We start from the raw sequence: 26,467 nt of genomic DNA on the forward strand, positions 1-26,467 counted from the left end.
TATTTGAAAAGATATAATAGTGCACTGTTTGTTGTTGGAGGTTTTTTCCTATTGAAGAATAGTGGATCCTGTGCACACACAGGCTACAGTGGCAACAACTGGTAATAATCTGAGTTCTTTTCAGCTACCTGCTTCAGAATTTGCATGCAACTAATCTCATGCCACTTCTATAAAGCACATACTTTGCTCTGTTCTTCCTTGCATTTAGTAACATCCTCACTTTGACAGTAAGGCTTTGTTTAGGAATCTTCCAGAAAACTGCCCCTAAATTACAGTAGAGTCTTTAAATTAGTGTCAAATACTACCTTTATGAAATTCAGAATTAATTTATCTTTAAATATACATCCCTGAGTTGTACATTACAAGAAGATATTTAGATGACCTGCTTACCCCAAAGGTACCCTACTGACAAGCTGACAATGAACGCAACTGACTTTCTCACAGCATCCTTCACTGAAAAACCTTCATAAGGGTAGTTATAGCATGGCATCTTGACAGACCACCTCAGTGATCCACTTAGTGTGACCTTGAGGCCACATGCATAGTGATACTATTCTGCAAATTTATGGAGTACAGCCTCCTTGAGCTTTTGCTCTTGCAAGTCTAGAGGGAAAGACCTTTTCTAATCTGTTTGTCACATCCTTCAGTGAAGACTCTACATTTAGGTTAGCATCTGATCACACAGGTAAGGCAAGAAATAATATGCTTCTGCTAGGAGGTACTTCTCACTCAACTGATGTTTCAGATCAAAGCGGTGATCCCAGCAAAGTGACCATACTAATAATCCTTGTAGAGATGCTTAATGTTACACTTGGGGGATACATCGCAAATTATGAGAAATAAGCCTAAGATATTCAGCTAAAGAAAAGCACTTTGAACTGTGTGACTTCTCCTGTATCCAAAAGGACACCATCCTGAAAACAGCCTGGTATGCATAGTGACATTTAGTTTACCTTTTCTCACCTCAGATTAAATCAGTATTCAAATAGGTAGGCTTGTTTAAAGGCGAACAGCCTTTCGCTTCGTTTAAAAGCGAAACAGCACCTTTGTGACAGCAATGTACACCCTTCTATTCTTGCAGAATTTTAAATCCCTTCTTGGAGTCTGGAAGCAAAACCACCCAATTGTGGTCGAGTGGAAATCTAGACCAAGAGTAAATTTTACTTGGACCTCCCCAGGGTTCTGGTCATGTGATGTCTCCTGCCTTTCTTCTCTTTCTTAGTCTCTTGGGAAACAGCCGCAGCGGTAGGTATATGTGGCAGGCTATAATCTAAACTAGATTTGCGTACGTATGCATATGCGCAAACGGGTGTGCTCCGACGAGACACTAACGCTTCTAAGTAGTTACAGACACGGAAAAGTGTCTGAGGACGGGGGAAGCGGCGCCTGCCAAGTGAGGGCAGCCCAGAGAAGGAGGAATGAAGGCTGCAGACAAGGATGTGCATTGAATTTCGTACTAATCCCAGAGAGGAATGAGCAGGTAAACTCGGGCGCAGCAGCGATTTCCCGGCTGCTGGCTGCAGAGCAGCAAGGCACCACAGGCGTTTTACTCCCTCCTCGCCCCTCGGCCGGCTCCCGGGGAGGACGTCGCCTAGGGAAGTTTTAGGGGTGCTGGGGAGGGGGAGCACACAGACGGGATGCTGCGAGCTGGGGCGCGGCGCGGGCCCGAGTTTCGGGAAGGGCTTCCCCGCGCCTCAGCTCCTCACGGGGCAGCTGCTGGCCCGCGTCGCGGTCCCTCCGCCGCGGGGTTGCCGGAGCCCCCCGCCGCTCTCCCACACGTGGAAAGGGCCGTGTGGGGGCAGGGACATCCTCCCCGCCCAGCGCCTCAGCCGGCTCCCGAGCGCGGCCAGACCCGGCCCGATCCGCACCATCCGGCCGGGCCGGGCCCGGCCCTGTCCCCGTCCCTGTCCCCGTCCCTGTCCCCGGCCCCGTCCCTGACGAGCGAGCGCGGCGCGCGGCGGTGGGTGAGGCTCCCTCCAACCGCCAACACCTGCGCGAGGGCGGGCGGGGCGGGGCGCCGCGCGACCCCGCCCCTGCTGCACCTATAGGCGGCCGCCCCGCCCCGCGTCGCCCGCTGCCACCAATCCGCACCCGTCTCCCACCCCCTCCCTACGCAGTTTGCGCAGGCAGCGCCGTTTCCGCAGCGAGTTGGAGTGCTGGCTCCCCCCTCTCCCCCCGAATCTCAGGAGCCCGATGTGACCCGCCAGAGAAAATGGCGGCGGCGGCGGGGAATCGCACCTCGTCGTCGGGATTATCCTCCGGCAGCGGCGCGGAGGCGGCCGCCGCCGCCGCCTGCGGGAGCCTGAAGGGCGGTGCGGTCGCGGGGAGCGGCGCCGGGAGCGGCGGGGGACTCCTGCGGGAGGCGGGCGGCGGCTGCCGGGAGCAACGCTCTGACTGGAGACGGAAGCAGCTGCGCAAAGTGCGGAGCGTGGAGCTAGACCGGCTGCCCGAGGCGCCCCTCTTCCTCACTGCCGCCGCGGCCGCCGCCGCCTCCTCCTCCTCGCCGGAGCCCCCCGAGACGCTGCTGCTCCACTACCTGCCCGGGCCGCCGCGCTCTAGCCCCGCCAGCCCGGCTGCCTCACCCAGCCGCTGCGCCGAGCTGCCGGAGCCACTGCCGGTGGGGACCGACCCCGCCACGGAGCGGAGGATGGAGCCGTCCCCCCCCGCGAGGTGAGGGGACGCCAGGGGTAGGGAGCGGGCAGGACTCGACCCTGGCGACGGTGGGTGACAGCAGCGGCGGCAGGGCTGTTCCCGCGAGGAGGGCTCGGGATGGGCTCCGGCGCACCGTTTCCCCCCTGCGGGCGCCCGGCCGCCGCCTGGCCGCGGGCCGGCAGCGGATGCGGGGGCGGCGGGAGCTGCCCTCGGAGCGCAGCGCTGGGGCGCGGCGGGCGGCCCTCGCCGGCCGCCTTCCCCCGGGGCGCGGGGGCACCTGGTGCGTGGGTGAGGGCGGGGTGGCCGCCGGGCCGGGCTGACCTGCCCCGCCGGCTGCCCGCAGCTGTCAGCGGCGCGGGGCTGCGCGGGGCCCGGCAGCCGGCGCCGGAGGAGCGGGTCGGACTGCGCGGGGGGTGCCGAGCCGCGGGGGTTGGCGTGTGCCTTTGCGGGGGGGGGGGGGGTGCTTTTGTGTTTCAACTTCCCGAAAGGCTTTGAAGTGTGAGTTCGTGGTGGTGGCCGGATGTGTCAGCCGTTGGGTGTCGGAGCGAGCGGAGCCCGCTGTTTGCCCGCGGCTCTGCGGTGCCGGGGCAGGGCGCGGGCTGCGCCGTGCTTCAGGCGGCGGCCGTGCTCCTGCTCCGGGTGCTCGCCGAGCACCTGACCGCTTCCTGCACTGTCCTGGGAGTTTGCTGCGCAAAACTGAGTAATTTTTTTTTTTTTAATAATTTCTCCGAAGTCTAATTCCAATTTGCAGCATCGTGATATCGCAGAACTGATTTCTTTACTTCTTAGTAAGGGAGCAGAAAGGCTATCAAACGTAAACGTCCTCTCACTTTTTTTCCAAGAGAAAGTGATTTTGTGATGGTTTAATCTAGGTGATATATTTCAGTGTTTTCATTTAGTGCCCTGGTGTTTGTAGCCCATATTTGCCTTCCATATGTATTATTTGGTAAGTCTGTCTTCTTGAGATTTTGTAGAACCGCGCATGTTCTACCTGTTTGACGTGTGTAGAACTATTCAGGGTGAAAGTGAATTCACCTCTACAGTGAAGCACTTTAAGTACTTCAGAGGAGATTTCAGCTTCAACGTGCACTTGCTAGATCTAAGTGATATGTGTGTGGGAAGGCACTGCAGTAGTGATGGTGTAATTTTGATGCAAAGTGGATAGTTTCATGTGGATTTCTTGTAAGATTTTATATGATGTGGACTGTGTAGTTTAAGGACTTAGTATTAACATTGAAGAACCTATTTTTATGCTGCCTTGCAGTTTGTCTGGCTAATTATTTAAACCTTATAAGAAATCTAGTTCCAGTGTGGACACATGACTCATATATTCTTTTCAGTTGTGTCTTATGTCAGTTAAACCTCAAGGATATTTTTTAAAGGTTGACTTATCTTGGGACTACGGGAATAAGAACTGTTTTCTAGACCAATGTCCTGTTTATATGAATTCTCAGCAATTCAGGTGGATTTTAGTCTACTTCTAGGGCAGTGTAAAAATACTTGATACAGTGTGCTCATAACAGATAAGAAATGCCTCTGTACTTACAGAATGATTAGTGGCAAATCTTAAGTGTTTTGGGGGGGGATAATGTATGAATTTTAGCAAGTAATTTGTCTTATGACTCTTAGCACCATCTTTGTCTCTATCAAGTAAAGAAATTATAATGTACTGTATCTTGCAATACAATTGTAATCAGTTTCATGGCTTTCAAGGAAAATAAAGGATCAGCGTCAGAACACATTTAAAACAACTCAGAGTGATAGCAAGTGGGAGTTAGGCTTGATATTAGAGGTTCAGGAAGGTCAATATGTGTCACGTCGATGCTGAAATACTGAGTCCATCCTTGTGAGTTAGCCCCACAGCAGCAATGACAGAGCAGCTGTGGATTTTTTTCCTTTCACATGGGTGGTTTTGCTTACTTTTAAGTACCTGCATTCGGATAAGTCAATGTTTTGAGTGTGTGTACCAGTTAAAACCCTTCTCCTAAATTCTTTCTCATGTTTGACCAGGAATGTGGACATAGAAAATACTAAATGCCAAGTGCTTTTCAGTTTAGTATTTTAGTGAGTCTACTTTGAATTTATCATGGGTACAGCTGAAAATATATGATAGTGCTTGTTCTTCAGAAATATCCTATAAGTGCTCGTGTAGAGTATCTCAGTAATTCTTTGTCATGTTACGTCTAAACAGATGTTAGGCAAAGTACTACTTTGTTAGGCTGTATCAAGAATTTAGAACATCTCTCTGCCTTTATTGTAATATTAATTTACTTGTTCTAGCCAAAGGAGGGAGGTTAATTTGTATGTGAGTAACAGTTAGCATATTATATATTAAATTTTTGCATGCAGCTGTTGCCCAGACATTTATTAAGAGGCAAACTGAAGGACATAATCAAAATAATACATTTATTTGTGGAGGTTTTCTATTCTGTTTTTAAATACAGTAATCGTACTTTCCTGTAAGGATCTACTGTTATTTGAAAGATACTGTGCTTGCTCCGAAGTCCCCCTATCAGTATCTTTGGAATTACAGTTACTTTCTTTTTAAATAGATTTTCTGTTTCTGTTTATGCTGGAAGACCTGCATGAGCCTCAGAATGAAGCTGAGAAGGATAATTGACTCTGCTGTTAAGTTCTAAATGTAAATATTACCTTTTTTCTTTAATCTCTCAAGCATTCTGCTTGTCACAGCAGTACAGCAAATAGTTTCATTAAAAGCTGGGAATGTTGTAAGCTATCTTTTTGTATCACTGTTAGAGGAGGAGGGAGTTGTTTTACTAGGAAATGCAGCTTCAACATAAAGCACTTCAGACCTCTTACCTGTATCTATACTGACAGTATATTGATTTGGTTTATATAAAAAGATCCAGGCAGTGAGTTCAGTGATAACTAAGATGATTTCTTGTAACTTGAGGGAAATCCATGAAGGCAAAATGCACTTCTTTCTCTGCAATGTTTAACAATGTTCTTTTAAAACATTCAGACCCTTTAAGTGATGGTTATTTGTATATCAAATTGGTGTAGGTGACTTATTACACCCCCAAGTACAGGATTAATTACACTGCTATAACCCTGTTTTTATAAAAATGAAAAGCAGGAAATGCTGCAATTCACCTCCTCTGCATACAGTAACCATGTACTGTGTGACTTGAGTGAAAACTACATGTTTGAATTTGAAAATGTATATACTAGATATAGCAGACTTGTCGTAGTTCAGCTGCAAGACAGCCTTTATAGATACTTATACTATATTTTCTGCAGTTGCTGTTTGATGCCTGCTAGAGACACCAAAGACATGCTGTGAAACTGAAGTTTTGACTATATGTACAAGTGTACTATTAAAAGCTTGTCACTTTTAGCTCTGCTTATCAAATTGTAGCACCTTTGATTTTCAAAGGAGGACATGAATGCTTTAACAGAGCACTGGACTGGGCAGTGGGGTGGCAACAGAGGGAGAGCACGTACAATGAAAGCACAGCGTGGCCAAGGTTGGACTTGCCTTTTTTTTTTTCCCCCCCGAAATGATTATAACTTTCTCTGTTCGTGTTGTCAAAATGTAGCTGAGGTAAAAAATATAACTTGTTCTTGACCTTGTCTATTCTTAGCTAAGGTAAAATATAATTTTATGTGTTTTAACCAAGTCCATATACTGGATATTTTTAACTGGCTGCTTAAATAAGCCACCAAATTTTCTGCTTCCAGTTTGAGCTGGGTACTGCTGAGAGAAAATTCACCTCTTACCTCTTCTGTGCCTTGTGGCTTGAGAGTACTTTTGGAAAAGGGTCACCCTGTACTGTGTCTGATTTTTATCAGTCTTAGTTATTGCAAGTGGTAGGGTTCTGCTTAACTGATCTGATCTGGTATGGCAGTTTCTTTGTTCCTATGCAAAGTAAATAGATTGTAACTAACTAATCTGGAGCTTTCTGTCTCATTGGATTTAGTGATACTAAAGGTTCCATCTCCACTGTCACTCTAGTGGGGTCTAAGTACTGCTCAGTGTGTACACACCTGTGTGTAGACATGTGCAATTGTGCCTTACCCAAAGCTTGAACTTGTATAGTACAAGATTTGAAGATCAATTTTTCCTTCTGTATGATGGAATCTATGATTCTATTATTTGAACTTCATAAGATCTTTTGGTGGGCTAAGGCATTTTTTTCATTTTTGGAGTTGGAGTAAAGGTAATGGTGCAGCTGTGCAAAAGCTTATCCTGGTGCAAGAGAGAATGAGGTGGGAGTGGAAACAAGCAGCTGGGGGTGGGGCGACTGGAAATACTTCTGTTGGCTTTCCCTGGCTTCCAGTATTGGTGAAACTTGGCTTGAGCTTGTTTAAAATAGAAATTATATGTTGCCACGTAGCTGTTCTTTAAACAAACTTGTAAAGCTAGTTTTCAGCAGCAGTGGTGATAAGAGAACAGGATCTGATTTGAGTCCTGAGTTTCTAATGCTAATCTTGGTGTTCTTGGAAGATTCTCTGCCAAGACCCAAGGGTCATCTTATTTTACTTTTTCTGCTCTGCTCTCACTTAAAACTCTAGAATTACAGTTCTTTCTTTTGTTTGCAGCAAAGTGGACAGATCCTTTAAGAGGGCTTCATTACTAGTCTCTAGGTGACTAGGAGAACTTAGTGGTTCCAAGTGGAAAGTTGCTTTCTGTTGCTTCCCTCCCTTTTTATCTTTACCCGGAGGATGAGTGTGTTGCCTGCAGGATGCTTCCGATTTCCTGTCTCACATGCTGCAGAACTGGAGAATCCTGCTTGGTGGTGAATAGTCTTGACTTTTTTTATTTTTCCTATAAGATATGTTTGGTGGGGTTTTTTTGTGTTTTAGGGATTTTTATTTGTTTCTAGGTTTGTGGGTTTTTGCTTTTCATTGGGTTTGTTGTTTTGTTGGGGGTTTTTTGATCAGTTTTGTTGGATCTTGACTGAAAAATGTCCTGAAAAAACAGCAGCTCTATTGACATGATACTTAAGAGTCATTTGAAATTGGGAATTGTTTATTTTCTGTCTGGAAACTGATGAAATACTTTCAAAATTGTCTTAATAGAAGCTGATAGAGCCATGACACTCTTAATTTTGCTCAGAATTGTCCAATTTTTTGATAGTGCTCAGCATCTGATGACTAAGGATTTGAAGATGCTGACTATTGAAGGAAAGTGTTTATTTTAAGTGTTGAAGGAAAAAAAAAATCTAATTTGTGGTAATTACAAACTGAGAAACAGTTTAGGGGTTTTCTTAAACAAATTGTCAGTGTTATCTCCTGTTCTACTGCCAATAAATACCTGTAGAATTTTATTTTAGTAATTCTTTGTATTTAAAAGGGAAGCTTCAAAGCTCAGTTCAGTGGATAAGAGTGTCTCCCCATTACCTTCAGGTAATATTTACCTGTTCTGCATCTGGAGAGGCAAATATCTGAAATGTGTGGTGAAACTTGCAGTGACCTCCAGTTTGCAGTTCATGTAGAGTTTATTGAGCTTGTCATATTAATACACTCTAGCAGGCAAGTGTTTGTTTATTGTCATGGTTAAGACAATATTCTAATTGCTTTAAATTACAACAGTTCCTTAAATTCTAGTTGCTAAATATGTATATGTAAATTCATGTATATTCAGTGACAGTTTTCTTAGATTATCGATGTTTTACACTTTTTTTACTTCCATGTTTTTAGACTGTGGAGTTGCCAGGTATGATAGTAATATTCCTTTCAATTTTTTCTCTTGTTGCAAGTTTTAACTTTACCACCAGATATGTGATCAGTATCTTAAATATTCCCATAAAGTACATCTGAAACATTTGTTATTTCGCTAAAGTAAATGTCTCTACAAATGCCTAGCCTATGACTAAAGACTTGTTTGCTTAATGTAAGAAAATATTGCAGTTGTAACTAGCATGGCAGCTCACTGAAACAGTGCTAATGTGTTCTTAAAAAAAATTTGGAAAGGATCTCCCATATTAAGCATCCATATTAATTATTAATTTTGTTGGATTATATAAATAAAACATAGGTCATGGCTCCTATAGTTGTATAAAATTCTTAGGCAGTTCAGACTTGAAATGTGAACAGCTGGTTTTTAAATGGAGTGGAGCTGGATGGAGTTTCTCTCAGAACTATAATAATATGCATATGTTTATTTTTAAAAAAGTTATTTCAATAATGTCTGCATATAGTTTTAGAAAACAGCTTCTGTAAATATAGAACAGACATTAATTTGTCAGGGTTTTAACTGTAACTTAACCATTTATTTGTAATGAACAGCTCAATACAGTAGATTTGCTAATCTCTGCAGGCACATCAGATGCCCCAGCCAGTAGGAAGCACTGGGGCTTCTATTAGGTTTTCAGTGGTAAGTGTGGAAACTATTTCTTTTATACTGCCCAGCAAATGCAGGCAGGCTCTTCACTGCCTGCCCTGCAGTGGTGGCTGCTGGCTTGGTCACTGTATCCAGCAGAACTAGTTTTCCCTTTGAACCTCCAAGGGCCAGGATCTTCTGCACTGGTATGTCCTGCTCCACATAGGCTTGTTCATACCTTCTTCAAACGTCTTCCTAAAACTAGCTGAGAGTTCCAGTTTCTTCCCCTGACAAGACTTTACTCTGAGTTGCAACTGCATGTTTCTTATCCCTCTCAGAGGCTCACAGGAGAAAGAGCAGGGGTACCTGGGGAAGAGGTCTTAAAGACACGCAGGTTGTTCTCTATATTTGTTTTAAGCCAGCGTTACAGGGAAGGAGCTTCCCGCCTGCTGCCGCGCGCCCCCCCCCCGGCCTTGTGTACAAGAAGGCATGAAAATGAACTCCTTAAGCCATGCAGATCCCTGGCAGAGAGCAATGCACATAGTCTTCAGGGATGTCATTTTAGAAGTGCATTGTGCCAAACTGATACAGATAAGACTGGGTGACTGTTTGGTTTCTCTTACTGTGAAGATTGACATGCAGACTGACACTCAAATTGCCTTTTTCGGGGGCGGGGGGGCGGAAATGGCAGATAATCTTCATCAGGGAACTGAGTAATAAAATATTTTTGATTAAAACAAGACATTTTCCATTTGTGCAAAGTTGTAAGGTGCTTTCTTGTAAGGGTGTGTTCATATACTGATAGCCTCAGCAAGCTGGGGTGAAATATTAATGCTTGGCAAAGTGTTTGGCTTAGGTGATACAGAATTACTGCGGTGGGTTACAGTGGTGTAATGCTTAACTATTGCTTTTGGCCTCTGCTGTAGGTCGGCATGCCTCCATTCAAAATGGTTACTGTTGTCGCTCATTTCAGCTTTATTGTTGGCATTGAAGGATTCAATTCTTAAAGCTCTTTTCCTTGTATAGTACTTCAAAACCAGATGGGTACAAGTGACTCCCTTGGGAATGCAAAACATGGGGGAAGGGGTTAGAAAGCAGCAGATCAGTAAAATAAACAAATGTGAGTGTTTCCTTGTATCTGGGGTGCTCATCATTTCAGCCCAAAAGAGTTTCTCAGACCAAGCTTTTTCCTATCCAAGAAAGAAGTCAAGGTTTGCAGACTGCAGTCCTGAACTCTCTCACTGTGGCAGGTTGACCCAGGCTAGAGGCCAGGTGCCCACCAAAGCTGCTGTGTCACTCCCCTCTTCAGCTGGACAGGGGAGAGAAAATATAATGAAAGGCTCTTGGGTGGAGATAAAGGCAGGGAGAGACTGTTCACCAATTACCATCATGGGCAAAACAGGCTCAGCTTAGAAGAAATTAATCTAATTTATTGCCAAGCAAATCAGAGTAGAGTAATGAGAAATAAAACCAAATCTTAAAACACCTCCCCCCTCCCCTCCCTTCTTCCTGGGCTCAACTTCACTCCTGATTTCTCTACCTCCTCCCCCTGAGCTGTGCAGGGGGACGGGGAATGGGGGTTGCAGTCAGTTCATCACACATTGTCTCTGCTGCTCCTTCCTCCTCAGGGGGGAGGACTCCTCACACTCTGCCCCTGCTCCAGCGTGGGATCCCTCCCACAGGAGACAGTCCTCCACCAACTTCTCCAACGTGAGCCCTTCCCATGGGCTGCAATTCTTCACGACCTACTCCAGCGTGGGTCCTTTCCACGGGGTGCAGACCTTCAAGAACAGACCGCTCCAGCGTGGGTCCCCCACGGGGTCACCAGTCCTGCCAGCAAACCTGCTCCAGCGTGGGCTCCTCTCTCCATGGGGCCACAGGTTCTGCCAGGAGCCTGCTCCAGCATGGGCTTACCACGGGGTCACAGCTTCCTTCGGGTACCTCCACGTTCTCCGGCGTGGGGTCTTCCACAGGCTGCAGGTGGATATCTGCTCCAGCATCACCCTCCACGGGCTGCAGGGGGACAGTCTGCCTCACCATGGTCTTCTCCACGGGCTGCAGGGGAATCTCTGCTCTGGCGCCTGGAGCACCTTCTCTCCCTCCTTCTTCACTGACCTTGGTGTCTGCAGAGTTTCTCACATCTTCTCACTCCTCTCTCTGTCTGCAAATGCTGCTGCTACGTTTTTTTTTCCTTCTTAAATGTGTTATCGCAGAGGCGCTACCACCATCACTGATGGGCTTGACCTTGGCCAGCGGCAGGTCCGTCTTAGAGCCAGCTGGCATTGGCTCTGTCGGACCTAGGGGAAGCTTCTAGCAACTTCTCGCAGAAGCCACCCCTGTAGCCCCCCTCCAGCCCCCCCGCTACCAAAACCTTGCCATGCAAACCCAAAACACCTACAAATTCTGTTTCTTTTCTACAGTGGAAGCTGGACTTCCCTTTCTGAAGGAAAAAAAAAAAGTTGTTGGAAGACTTTGAGCTGAAAGTTGCCTTGTGAGATGTCTATGAGAAAGGTCTTGATGACATCTCATTCGAATGTTTACTGTCTGTACCAAACACATCAGTGTCAGTACCTTTCCTTGGCTGTTGCTCTTGGGATGCTCTATATAATATGTTTACTAATGACATCACAAACCTTTATGAAAACTCTGGCATGTCTCAGAAAGGTAATGTCTTAACCAAATCTTTCCCTTGTTTTTGCTAATTAATGATATTAAACTAATGAAAATGTTTACTATTCATCTTTCTAAACTCATTTGGAGTATAATTATACTTGCTTTTGGAATTATATTATTTACATGGGAATTTTTGAAGTATAGATTAGCTCTTTAGAAAGTTACATGTATGTACGCTAAGAGGAACAGTGCTACTGTATCTTTAGTTTTGTCTTTTAAGCATGTGGTTAAGTTCCAGCATGTTCAGGTACAATTCATTTACCATCTTGTCCTGGTAAATACGCTGAAGTATATAATTCTCCTTATACCTCAGCAGAAAATTAGTGTGCTGTACTGTTTGCTTGTTCTGACCTGCTCCGAGCTGCATGTTTGTGGCAGTATTTTACATTTTGCCACTAGTTAGGGTGCCCAGCGAAGCTAAGTGGGAAGGACAATTGCTTTGGCATTTTGAAATCAGCTATGTATGAATTACATTCCTGTATTTTAAGATTGACTGCAAATGGGAATGTCAGTCCAGTACCAGGGCACTTGTAGACCCCGGGAATCAAGACTGCAGGGGAGAGCACAGCCAGACATTTTAGGCTTTTGGCTTCCTTTCATCCCACAGGGTGGACTGTCAAGGAGCTAGCAAGGGGAACTAGTAGGACATCTGCTAGCTTCTACCATGTAGATAAAGTTGCATAGGAGCTTCATCAAAATGGGTCTCTGAGGTGTTCTGAATTGACAACTAATTTTTTTTAAAAAAGCATTTCTTTCCAGGCAGCAGCAGCTTATGTATGCATGAATATTTCCACTGTCTTTGAAGTATTCATATGTGCATAAGCAGTTGAGATCTAAATAACCATAAATAGCTGAAACTTAAACAAAAATACAAGTTTAAGCTTGTGAGTGAGCCTCTAGTAAAACCCTTATGGAATAGTGGAGCCTTATAGGCTTTATTGGTATTCTTTGTGAGGAAGTGTTCACTTCTTGTGTATCTATCCCATTTGTGGTATTGGTGTCTTAGGCTGAAATAAAGCAAGGTTATCACTGAGTGGGTAGAACTTCTCTAATTTGGGTTTCATTGAAAATATGAATCCCAATTCAGAGGAAAATCAGGACCTGAATTACCACTATGCCCACCTTGGAGTGACGTGACACTTGCAGGGTTCTGAGTGAAGCTTCTCTGCTTGTCAGCTTTGTCAAGCTGCTGGCAGCAGGGTGATGCTAGCATAAAACCTGTTGTACTCAAAATAACTAGGTAAGTGCTGTGCATCTTGTGGCCCTCAGCTACAAAAAAACTTGGTATGGGACTCATACGTTTAGCGAGGTGGACCATCTCTGATGCTTCAGGCAGCAGATGCCTATAGAACTTGGGAAAAAGAAGGATACAAGGTCTGGTAGTGTAATATGTGTTACAAATGACAAGACCTCCTGGTTCTAACAGAATTTCCACATACAAATGTTTCAATTTACGTATTAGCACTCTTAGGTCACTTCTGCCTAGGCTATGCTGATAGTGTTTTGGTACCTGCTGATTTGTGAAATATCTTTGAAATGGTAAATTTGTCATGATTAAAACCCTAATTCAAAGGATATAGCAGTGAAAGTTGTGAAAAGTAAGAATATGATTGTTTTTCCTTTTTTTTAAATACACCTAAAACCTTTTTAACTATAAATAGCTATACTTAAGGAGCCCAAAGATTTTGGAAAAAATACTGTTTGTTTTTTCTTGCTTATTGGGAAATAATTCAGCTCTCTTCCAATTAATGTTTGTAAGAGAGAGACTACTGAACAAATCCACCTTCTCTGGTTACCATTGGTACAAAATGTACATTAAGTTTCTCTGATCATAGAGCCAAAAGGGCTACACATATCCCTGATTTGTACAACTAGTAAGTAGGTAAACTGGATTGGGACAGAGCCAAAAACAGACAGAGGACTGATTTATGCAGTTGCGGCATTTTCAGATCTGTGAAATGTCATCATGTGTGCAAAAGAGTTCTACTGGTTATACTAGTTGGGACCAGCTGTGCTCTGTCTCCCCTCTGTGGGGAGAACACAGCTTGTGTTATGGGAGCTGGTACCTCGAGAAGAACAGGCATTTTTTTCCATTAAGGATTTTCAGTTAATCTCTGGGGCAGAACACACCATTGTCTCTGAATTTCAAAATACTTTATTGTGCCGCAAACATGATGACAAATAAACTTATGATTTGGCGGAGGCGCAGAGTAAGCCTATGGATTTTTCCCTAAAGAAATTTTTAAAACTATTTTTTTTGCTTGAAACAACAGATAATTAGTGGGTGAGCATAAATGCAGTCAATTTTTGTAGTAGTTATATTTGGGCAAGATTTTGGCATTTGTCAGTAACAGTCATTCCAGTCTTTCCTCAGGATTCTTTATTTGGAAAATAAAAAATACTATGTAGAACTTAGACTTTTTTCCCGTAAGCTCACTTTAGAGAACCAACATCTCACTTTCTCTCCTGAAGGCGCAATGTCTACTTCATTGCATTTCTGAGTCTTATTGTGACAAGGTCTGTATTTTGATACCTAAAAGGAAATGGGAAGTGAGACAATATGAGTCTAGCACTGTAACTCCCTTTCCATGTTCAAATAACTGGCATGTTTTTATAACTGGGAGGGAATAAAGCTGGCTCTCACAAGGGAAGTGGTTAGTGTAGCTGGTTCTTACTATGGCAGCTTTTGATAAGGATTTGTTGGGTTACAGTATACTTATTTGCAGTCACTAAATAAACTATAATTACAGGATTTAAGATGTTTAACTCTTTCAGTTTAACTACATTAGTCCTTCAGAAGCTGTGAATGGGCAGTCAGGATATAAGAATTGAGAACTGTGCTATTCCATATTCGTACAGCAGCTTGCTTCTAACTTTGTGTAGATGCGTGGCTGGCTGGCTAATGCTTAACCCAAGCATATTAAGCAAGTAAATGGGAAGGCTGCCTTCTGAAAGTGTTGACCTTCCCTGTCTGCAGTGTTCAAAGAGGTACAGTTTGGGTCTTGTATATGAATGTTTATGTAGTATTTCTTATATGAAATATGACTGAAGCTGTCTATGCAAATGCCTTTAGTTTTCCAGGATGGTGTTACATGGCAGTGTGTTCTTCACTGGTCCTGTGCAGTCCAGGCTGAAGTCAGCCTTGTACCAATCCATGTTGAAGGTGTGTCTTCCTTCTGATGTCTGTGTGGACTTGGGGCTCCTTCACCCTAGTCACAGATTGCCTGTCAGTTTAGCATAGCAATTAATTCAATGTGTGACATCAGTCTTCAGCTTCTAGTTCACAGCCAGGCCACTTCCAGTATGTAGTATAAGATTAACTTGTTGAGCAAAGTATTTCCATAAACAGTAAGACACAAGGGCATGACTTGTTTCCCGCACAGGCTTTCCCTCACCTATCGTTCCACAGATGTTTCTGGACACAGATTTCTGGTCTTTTATATATGTGGTGTAGTTTCACAGTGATTTGAAAAGCACTTACGTACCTGTTAAAGAAGTGGGACTGCTTTCTCAGTCTCCCATTTTTGAGAGGCTGCTACTGAGATACAAGTCCTCATGGTAAGAAGTAAAATGAGTCTGACATCTTTAGTGATCACAAATGTTTGCTTAATCTTTGAGTATATTATTAAAATTTAATAAGGAACCTAACTGTGTGTTAAAGCAAATGCTTTTTTTGCATCTTCTTTTCTCAGACATTTGTCTTGTAAATGTTGTTCAGAATGGTATGCTTTTCATTAACCTTAAAATCAGCATATTGAAAATGTGTGTCAGTGCTGGTAGTTAAACTTGTAAGACATCTGCTCATGCATTGATTTGACATAAGATTTCTTTTACAATCTCTTAATATGTGGCAATGCCATTAAACTAGAGCACCTTCCAGAATTCTAAGAGGTGTGGATTTTTTCCCCACTTTTTCATTCTTTCAAAATAAAACTTAGCTTGTGTAGCAAAGTAGAGAAAATTAAATTGGATTATGAATTTGTAATAATCAGACAAATTCTGGGATAGATTTCTTACTGTGTCATGTTAGCACAAGTTGTTTTTACCTAAGGTTGAAAGTCCATTCAGAGGAGTCATAACATGGCAGAATGGTCACAAATGGGAGTATAAACTACTACAGCTGTCATGCTGGTCAGACTGCTTGGTAATCACTTGTTTAATTTGTTGCTGCTTTATCCTTTCATTTGCTGAAGCACAGTTCATAAGTAAAAGCTTTCTTGGTGGCACCTCAGGGAATGGCTACAGATTCAGTTGTTATTGATTTCCTTTGGGTGAAAGATATTTGCTCTGTAACAAGGGGGATAATTTTCCTGTTTCTTAAGTTAGTTGGTTCAGTGAAAACTTGCACTTTTATTTCCATGACTTTCTAATAACTATTTTTATGACTATTTCATTGCTAGAGTAGGTATTACTGCTTCAAGTCATAGTCCTAGTTTGTGTTTTGTGTTTCTTATCTTTAAATGTGTTGCTTATGCCTTTCTCTAGGTTACTACTGGTTTTTATATGGATTCTGATTTTAACTCCTCAAATAGATTGTGGAAGTGTGGACAACGTGCAACTTATGGACATATCACTTATGATTCTTTTTGTAAAAAATACCCGTGAACCTTTTGGAGGAGAGCTTTATAAGGCAGATCTGACAATTTGATCTTCCAAATAAGAATTAACGTTCTTGGAGTTAATTAACTCTTCATTTTCATTTCACTTGATTTTGAATAAGACAGTTTAAAAATTGTAGATTGGTCTAATGAGTCTAGTACAAAGAGTAAGCAAATAACTTGCTTCAGAAGGAAGGAAGAAAAATAAAGCCACAAAGATAGACACTCTTTTGAGCTGTGCAAGTGTAGATTTTTACAATGTGAGGATACTTTAGCCTAATTGAGTATACAGATAATTACAGTTTTGCTTCATGAAATCCAAAAATTAAAAAAGGATTAGGTAAGTTGGGCCTCACCTGGCCTTAAGTACATGCTGTTACTTGAATAGGATTGCAAACCATACCAAAACTTCTAGCTAGCAACTTCTTCATTTTTTTCATGTCCAGTTAGATTCTCATTCATTGTAGTCTCATTTTCCTCATGGTTAGGCTTGTTTTTCAAACTGTCATATCCCTTATTCAGTGGGGTTTTTTTAATATTAGAATTTTAAAACATATCCTTGTCTTCTGTTGCTGCTTTCTAGATTGCTTTCTAGATTGATATACTTCTGTCTGATTGTTCATACAAAAAAACCCACTAGGGTTACTAAAAATTCTTTTAAATTTCAATTAACAGTTCTGACTTCTCTTGTTGGTATTTGATTTATGTGTTTTCTGGAGATGAATGCATCTTCTGTTCTTTTTTCTTTACTGTGCCCTCTTTTATTAGAATTTCTTATACAGAAAGTGAAGATTAGATTTTAAATACAGCTGAAATATAGAATTAGTTACTTAAATGTGAAGCCTAAATTTGATAACAGCTTTGGGAGATTTGGCATTTTTTAAGAAAACCAAATTGCTCCTGGGGATACATTGCAAAGCTTTTGTAATGTGAAGGCGGGGAGGAGAATGGTCCAGACCAGCAGTCACTGGTAGTCTTTCACCTTCTTCAGAAACATAATTTCCTCTTTTTCTGAAGCTGTCAGTGGAAACAAATTAACAGAAGACTATATTTATCAGCCATTTTACTCAAAGTTTATTCTGACACTTTTAGGATTGAGTGCAAAATATTACATGTTATTTGCATTACTAATTTGAAGTTGGAGGTGGTTAAGAATCTTCTGAGAATAATGCCAAAATTTTACTTTTTTCAAAATATGTTTAACTTGCTTGAGGTGCTTTTTGTTAAATGTTTTTGAAGAGAGATTAGCTTGCTTTTATCCACCAATTTGAAAATCAATACTTTTTTTAAGGTTGTCATTTTAATGGACCAGAATTTATTGTTGCGTGAAGAAATCATAAAATGGTTTTGAACAGAAATACAAGACTCAGTCAATGGTAGTTTAACCTTCCCTTAGACCACTGAAATAAAATAAACTGGAAAAGCTCTGGAAACCAGCCTAAGACACACTTGAAAACACAGTTTAACTTAGTGCCTTTCTTATTTTGGGGCATCATGGTGTTCAAAACTACTGGAGAATCTTCATGAGAAACTAATAATAAATTGAAGTAAAAATTTGATGCAGGAATGTATGCATCAGTTTCAGAAAGTCCTGTTAAAACTGCAGCACAAAGTGTATCTCAATTGGTTAATGTAGTGACTGAGGAACTCTCTCCTAGCTTAGTTCCAAAGGGAAGTGGTAACACTTGCAAATGATCAGGTTTTTGGACTTCTTGTAAGAGGTGATGGTTTCTCAGCCAGCCTCAAAACTTGTAAGGATTTGTGTCTGGCAGTGGGATGTGAAGAGTAAGAGAGACAGGTCTTGGCTTTACTGAAACTGGAGCTGGTTCAGCATTGTCATTTATGGCATGTTCTTCTGTGTTTGCCTTTGTACGCATGTTTCAAGTATTTTCCATTTGTTGTTCTTCACTGCACTAAACAGTAGAGTGAAAGTTAAGGAAAAGATATTTCTGTAATTAGGTTCTGTACTAGGTCTTGGGAGGTGGGTTTCCGATTTTGGCTGTTTTCCTGAAAGCACAGACACGGAAGGAATGCTAATTTGAATAATGCTGTTCTTTTGTAGGTTTTTTTGTTCTTTGTAGTTACAAAATTATATAGATAGCTTTCAAACATAAGATTAAAAAGTGAAGCTCATATTCTTCCTTAATTACACCCATTTCTACATCCAATACTGTTGTTTAAAACCCTCTAATTTTATGAAATATTTTTGCATAGTGTCTACTACCAAGGATGTCCTGCAAAGTAATTTTATTATTTTCTGGGATATTTTCTTAAGGTTTTAAAATCAGAGAAATTGTAGAATTATGCAGTTTTCTTTCATTGCAGATGCACAAATCTTGACCAGTAGATTGGTATTATATTTTCCACCAGATAACCATTTACATTGCATTTCATACATGAGTTAAAGGTGTCCTAGATACACTGGCATAAAAACACCATGCAGGATTTGCTATGAAGTGAGAAATCTGGAAGCCGTTTTTAAAGAGTAATGGTTAAAAAAAGTGGGAAACAAATATGGAAGTTAAATTTTAACTTGTTCCATAGATTCAATCTAGTATTTACTTTTTCTTTTTTTTTTTTTAAAATAAAAATCTTTGAAATGCTTTATTCCTAATGAAAGGGGGAAAAAATTGAAGCAGACCTCTTTTGCTCCCAGACAGAGACATAGTCAATGTCAGTCAGGAAAATTTTGGACTCAGCAGAAGTAAGGATGCCTTTCAGGTCTGCTGTATAGGCTGGCTTCACAAATCAAATATTGCCAAGTAGTGTGGTTCCAGCTCATGGGAATGAGGAATAGTGTAATAATTATGATAGTATTGCATAACTGCCTATATCAGGAATTACTTCACAGAAATGCATAGTGTCAAAGGACTGTTGTTATGCCTAATTTTCAGCACTTCCTGGAAAAACAGTGCTTCCAGTCTCCTGTCTCAATTTATTTCATTGCCTATTAATAAGCAAGGAGTTTACTAGCAAACTTGGTCATGTACCTCTGTGGCACAAGTGACAGTTATGAGGTACTTGAATATATGTAATGAAATGCAAGGAAAGAATATTTAGGTTGGGTTTGGGTTGTTTGTTTTTTTTTTAGTTGGGGGGAGATACAGATATTGGAGTGATTTCTTTTAACTTTCTCTGATATTGTTTCAAGACTTTTTTGTTTGCATTTTTTTCCCAAGATTTAGTGTAAATTGCTTGCTTAGATAGAATTGCTTGATTGATTTGTGGGGCTGCCATTAATACCAGTATAACTCTAATGTCTTTTGATGTGATTGCATGTTAACAGTATGTTTCAGTATGTTTTACACTAGATGCCTTGCTTTTAATGATCAAATCAATTTGTGAAACACTAAAGGGGTATACAGTGGAATATTGCCTTGTTTGCTTATAATTATACTAACTGGTAAATACATGAAACCAGAGAAAGATTCAGACAAGGATAACTGTTCCTTCCTGACACCACCATCCCACTCCCAGACACTAATGACACTTATGCATTGTGTTAAATTAGACATTTTTGCTTATTGTTTGCATACATTTGAATTCTACTGCCCTTCATAAGAGAGAAAAAACTATATTTTGAGTAAACTAAAATAAAAACTGCAGATGACTAACTTGCTTCACACATTGATCATAATTTTTGTTGGCAATACTTTCATGCATGGGCTAGATTTCATGCTCTGCTTTCTTCTCAGTCAGAACATTGCTTTTAAATTAATGCTATTAAATACGTGTGAACACCTCTCTTTGCTTATTGGGTCCTGGGCTGAGGAGAGAGTATGGTATGCTGTCCTATGGATAAGAGATATCCGTATCCTATGGATGTGTAAGTAGTTTAATGCACTGTGAAACTGGAGTTGGTAAGTTGCAAATGGAACAGCCAGCTGCTATTTACATTGTAACATCTCCCAAATTAGCTAATGTTTTCTTTACTGTACCACTTTCAACTAGATGTGTTATATATGAATGACACAAGATTTCTTTGGCTGTGAAATGAGTAATTTCATAAGAGAACTATTTACATTTTGTGACCTATAAAGCAACTTACCCTAAAAAAACCCACCAGATCTGAGTTTGTTGCTCCTAGATGAACATTTAAAAATACTGCTGTAAAAGTCTTCTAAGGTAAGTTGCAAGTAACAAGTGCCTTGTACTTTTTTTTTAGCTCACCTCACACAGCTGAATCTTTAATGGTTGGTGAGTTTACTGTGGACTTGACACAAAGTAACCAAATACTTACTGCAAAGAATGGGCCCAGCAAATGTATTCTGCAGTGCAGGGAAACACAGTCCTGATCTCAAGAACACAGCAGGAAGTGTTTCGCTGAACAGCTCCATCGTAGTAAATTGTTTATAACTTAAACAAGTCATCTAAGGGGAAGCTGAATTATGACAGATCATATAGTAAAATTTAGTTCTGTGGTGATCATATCTGTTAAGTTTATTTAACTATTATGTGCTTTAAATTGAGTCAACTGTGTACTGTGTGTAACAATTCAGTGCAGACATCATGTAAGACTGTTTCTCACACACATTTTCCTTTTTTAATTGTTGAAACAAACAGCTGTATTTCTACATTGTCCAACCATTTTGGGTTGTTTAATGTAACAATCCACAGAAAAGGAATTGCTCATAAACCGAAACGTGCTCAGATGTTAGAACACACTTGAAAAATAACTTCTTTTTTCCAGATTTCTGCCTCCCATCAACTGAGTTTCACAAATATTTTTGCATGCTACATCAGGAAAGAAAGGGGTTTTTTCTTAGCCAGATAAGAGAAACTGAAAGCGTGTGGCTGACTTATGAAAAATGTTTTTTTCATTCCCTACTTCTGCAAGTATTCCTTATGAAGCCTTCTTTAACTTTCATTAGTAACTAGCTTTGTCTTCATGCTGTCTGTGTTATGGCAAATACAACTTTAGTGTGTTCATTGAAATTTCTGTCCTTTTTGTATTTATGTTTCAGAGAGAGCATGAGAATGCATCTTTCTTGACTAATGGCTAGTCTTGTTCTGTCTAGGCCTTGAGAAGAGATCACTTTTTTGTTGATATCTTCTGGAATTTGAGGTTGTTTTTTGGCTTTGTTTATCTTTAATTCTGCTGCCAGCTTGTCTTGGTAGCTGAGGTACCATTTTCAGTGTGCTAATGAAACACTATCAACATCTAGGTACAGTAATCTGTTCCTGTCTGACTGTTAAATGTTGAAAAAGTGACAGTCTTTTTGATAGTTTTGCAAAGCAGGAAATTACAGACTTCTTACTCTTTGTCAGAAACTTCAATGCCTAGAGCAGGAAGAACTGCTGAGATCCTTAAGAACATGTTCCAAGATACAAACACAGAGTATTTCTATTTTAGTGTCACTGTGAGGAAACTGATTTAACTGAACACATTTTTTGATAGTTTGTAGTAATTGGTAATCATATTCTGATTTGTTCAAGTATGACTTACAAGTCATTTTTTTAACAAGTCATGGTGCAATCAGAACTTATTTCTAAGAATTCATTTTTCTCTTCTGGGCTGTATGTACATGTTAACACTGACAGATCTGTTTGTTGAAAGTCGTCTTACACTCTAAAAGAAGCTGTCCATGTAACATAAACTATAGCTGTACAGTTTCTCCTTCTTCCCTCCCCAAAAGCTCAAGTAGGTCATTTGGGATTTTACATCTGCCAGTTTGATTTGAGTGAAACTTATTCATTGGATGCATAAAACATTTTATGGCAATATTGGATGTCCTAACCTTAAGTATTATTTCTCTGCCACCTCATCCATCTCCCTTCCTAAAGGGGATGGAAGTTTTAAGGAAAGCTAAGCTAGTAGATTATATTGCTAGGAAATGCTATCTGTGTAACTCAGGGTAGTATTTATTGGAGTCTGTAGTTCTCTGCATTGGGAGAATTATTTGGCTTTTGTAGTTTAAATGGAATTGTATATAATGGTGTTTCTGGTCTAAGATTTTTCTAAAGATTGCAACAGTGGGATTTCTTCTATCATTCTAGTGTATTAATGTTGATAGTGTGACATGTAATCAAGGGCACACAGTGTCTTCTACCTAGAGAAGTCAAAGACTTTAAGATAAACATTCATAGCAAAAATAAGGAAAGCAAAGCCTGCACTTTGTGGACCAAATTGAGTATAGTTTTCTCTATACTCAAGAGGGGTGTCTAAGTACCCTCTTTCTTTTTGACTTATCTACAGGAGCAGATTTGATGATTACAACTTTTTTAAACTTGCCTCAGGATTTTAAAAGAAAGGGGAGAGCTCAAGGTGTGTTTGTTTGTGTCTTTATGGGAATTCTTTTTTAAGTTACTGTAATCCCAGGCCTTCAATTCTTCTGTTTTCTAACAGTAGGTTGTGTTCCCTGACCTACATTTGTACACAAAGGTGGCATATAAATTGGAATAAACGTGCATTTCCCTGTAACATGTATTTAATAGTACTACAGTTAAGTTTCAGCTGTCGCCTTGCCATTTTGGTTTTTTAGTACTGTGGTGTGCTGAGTAAACAGAATTTCTTTTTTCCTCAGGTAAGCTTAACTTTTAAACATCTCAGGTCATTTCATGTGACAGCAGATGAAAGCTTACAGCAGATCAAAAATCAATCCTGTGATTCTTCCCTGAAGCCACACATTGCTGGTGAATGTGGGGAAGAATCTAGGGGCATGAGTTGCTCAAAGGTTGTTCCTGTAGTTTTACCACAGCATGCACAGCTAATTGGTGTTTGACAGAGGCTACTGGGCTATGTGGACTTCTGGTTTGGTCTTTTAATGATGCTCTTAAAGGGACATCCTGTGGAGTGACAGACTAGGCAGCTGGGAGCCCTGTAAATGCACAGGATCTACAGTTGCCTGTAAGCTCTGTTCTTGTCTTTACCTTCGAGTCATACTGCCATGCTTTCTTTCTGTCCTGAAAACTTGGCATTTTCTTCCTACTGTAAACAGAAAACAAATGAAGTAGTTATTTTTTTGGGAGTAACCTCTTAAACAGAAAACCAAGAAAAGTACTATTAATTGCTTTCAGCGTGTTAAGCTTTCCAGTACATCTGCTCTCATGACTGTAGGCTATAACCTGAGTAAATTTAGGTTGAAGGAGAGCAAACTTCAGATTTGGGGGCTGTAGTTCCTACTGCTACAGCTTCATTTTAATAATGCAGCTTCATCCTATGATACTGTAGTCTCTAGTGTGGTAAATTCCATTGCTGCGTGTGTGGCATCTTCTCTACTGGAATAAATCTGTATCACAGTGCATGTGTACTATGAAAATGGAAGAACTTACTCTTATGTCTTAAAAGACTGACAAAAGCTTGTTCATCAGAAATGCCGTCCTATCTGTTTTCCTGGAAAATTGTTGCGGGACCATATTATGACTTGGATTGGAGATCAAATCCAGTACAACAGTTTTCTATTTTTGCTCTCCAACTTCAGGTTTCAAAATGTGTGGTGGTGGTAGTTTTTTGTTTTGTTTTTTTGTTTGTTTGTGGGGTTTTTAAGTCAGATTCACATTGGTAGGGAGGAATAGAAATGAATAATCAAGGTGGGGAGTAGGAACTCCTCAAACTGACATTGCTGCTGGGGAAAATGGTATATGGAACTGTTTCAACACGTTACCTGCCCAAATAAGGATAGCTTCTGGCCCCTTCTTCCTCTGTAGTGGCATATATAGCTGTTTATTCAGAGCCTAATTATTTAAATTACCTAATGTGTTTCTAGGCTTGTTATCACTCCAGTTCTGGTTAGTACTTGATCTAACAGTATTCTAGCAGCAAATTCAAGATCCTACTTGCATACAAATATTTTATGGACTCTTTGCTCTTTGATTGTTATTTTTTTAAATGTGTATTTTTTCATGCTTAAAAGCATCCTCATCCTTAAAACTTAAGTGTTTATGGCTGAGATTTAGATCCATAACCAAACTGAAAAACTTAGTACCCACAGCAGCAGCAACTTGGCTTTTATTTAATGGATATGGAATGGCAGATGGGGGAGTGACAAGAAATGAAATTTGGATACCTTAAGTGGATTTGCATTCCGATTAATATTCTGCAAAACTTTTTACTCTTAACTTTTTTTGCTTTTCATTCCTCATAAATTTTTGAAAGCTGCTTCAAGAAACAAAAAACTTGCATTTTTTACTTTTTTGTGTTGTCCCATGGAATAAATTTTCAGTAATATCTCTGAACCTCGAGTTTCACAAATATTCTATATGACCTTCAGTTTGATAGCACTCCCTGGGATTCAGTTCAGCTTTTTTAAAGACTACATTATAATGCTAAAATAACTTAATATCTCTGTCACATACTGCTAGTAGATTGGAAGATTTTAGAACTTCGTTGCAGCCTGCTGTGAGCTGATTTATTTTGCAAAAAAAAAAAAACAAAAAAACAAAAAACCAACAACCTGTACTTCTAATTTTTCTGGTTTATGATCCAGTTCAGCTCTGGCCTATAGAGTAGACTTTGTGCAGTTTCCTTTTTGTTGTATGAGTACATCCTGTAGTTGAGATATTAAAAATAAAATCATCAGCTTTACTTGTTTTTTTTATTTAAAATTCAACATTCTATTTAATTGATTTTGTGTTTTCTAATGGGCTAACTAGGAAAAATGTCACATTCTGTATTTATGCATGATAGGTTTTAAAAGATTAATTACACAGGGTTTTTTCTTGATAGCCTAACATTAGTATTTCTTAATAAATTGAACTTTAGGAAGTTGAATTTAAAAATTGCCATTAAGAAGTAGTTATTTTGGACTGAACTGCATAGAAAACAAAGCTTTTGGCTGAGGTTCCAGTTTGAAATCTGCTGCTTTTACGTAGTAGCTAGCTCTATGCTGACAATATATCCTCTCTAACTGTGCTTCTTTCCTGAAAAGGGGAGCACAGCAGTCTTCATAAGCCTATATGCCTGTCTCACAATGCTGTAACTTCATTTTTCTCGTTAATACTTGAACTAAACTTAAGGAAAGCCTTTTACAGTAGCATGGACTCCTAGTCTTAACTGTGAGTTTGTGCATTCCACTGAGTGCTGAATTGGTTGCACTGACAGCGTTAGGTGGTAAGTTGAAAACTGGTCTGCTCTGGGAGACAAGGGCAATTTTGTTGTATTCCGCTAGAGCAGGTAAGTGTGGCTGTAAGCAAGACCTCATTTTCCTACCTCCTGTCATTACAGTGATTGTGAATTTGAAACTCTCTGAAATCCAGCATTGTAAGGGGGCAGTGTTAAAGCTTAATACATAGGCAGATACAGGTAAAACACATCTGTGCAGTAAAACAGTATTCCTGTTAAAGTTTTCTTGTAGGGAGGGATACATGCCATATGCTTGCAGCAGCATCTGAATTTCTTGTCTTGCTTTTGAAACTTGACAGAGCCACAGACATACTGTCCTGTACACAGGGCTTAGTGTAGCAGGCTGTCTGCTTAATGTGTGGATTTATAAAATGTTTAATGCATTGGCGGCAACAAAATTTAAGATTAAGTACATTCGATTTATGATCCCTTCATAAATGAGACACTCATACCAGGGGCTGACGCAGTGTACATGCTTTTCCCATACAGCTTTAACTTGCCCTGCAAGGCCTTTCTTCAACGCCCCCCCGCCTCCCCCCCCCAAAAAAAATTCCAAGGACAGTGCTAATACACATGAAACTGAAAATCAAAGCTGTGATACCTCTTCACTTTACAAAAATAAAAGCATGCAGGGATAATATGAATAAAATCTCTGCTATTCAGGATTGAAGTTTTTCTTGAGCGGTTTTAAATAAAATGCAAAAATATAATCAATTCTACTGCTGCCTGAATCATACTCACTAATTCCTGATAATGATTGTTCTTGTTAATCAGGTGATGGTGGTGATAACTAGGAAGCTGAGGAATATAAGCAAAATATTTGTAATCCAGCTTTCCTATATTTCAGATGGCTTCAGAATGGTGGCACTTGAGCATGTTATTTTTTAGGGAGGCATGCTGAGAAATGTAGAAAAACAATAGTTGGGACAAGGAAGTGCTTTCAGTTGAGTATGTTGGCAAGTGGACTTCTGTGCTAAAGATTTCAATGGTCAAATATAAATGAATGAAATGCAGCCACATAAGTTATACTATTAGTTTCCAAATTTACTTAGTGACAGAAGACATCTTAAAAAAAAAAAAAAAAAAAAGGTGGATCTTGATATTTGACTCTCTTGTTTTAATGTTCCTGAACCAGGGGCCTACACATTTCTCCAGGGTTTATAGCTTAGTTATATTTCACAAACTCCATAAAAATAA

At 40.5% G+C, this 26,467-nt stretch overlaps 1 protein-coding gene across 6 annotated transcripts in view; it reads left to right on the forward strand.

Annotated features, from left to right (window-relative positions):
* Positions 1-1,225: 1,225 nt before the first annotated feature.
* The window catches only part of MAP3K1 (mitogen-activated protein kinase kinase kinase 1), a 64,213-nt gene continuing 38,971 nt past the window's right edge, over positions 1,226-26,467 (forward strand). For 3 of the 6 annotated variants that reach the window (XR_008574676.1, XR_008574677.1, XM_054810088.1), the window contains exon 1: positions 2,157-2,670. Coding sequence is in view for 3 of the 6 variants with exons in the window: in XM_054810088.1 (XP_054666063.1) it covers positions 2,213-2,670 (458 nt within the window). In the remaining 3 variants the exon portion in view is untranslated. Of the gene's footprint in view, positions 1,481-2,156; positions 2,671-3,945; positions 5,294-6,614; positions 7,413-26,467 lie in introns of those variants that run through there. The other 3 variants (XM_054810090.1, XM_054810091.1, XM_054810089.1) reach the window with 3 other exon arrangements.

Source organism: Grus americana, chromosome Z, assembly GCF_028858705.1.
Source record: "Grus americana isolate bGruAme1 chromosome Z, bGruAme1.mat, whole genome shotgun sequence".
Classification (NCBI taxonomy): Eukaryota; Metazoa; Chordata; class Aves; order Gruiformes; family Gruidae; genus Grus; species Grus americana.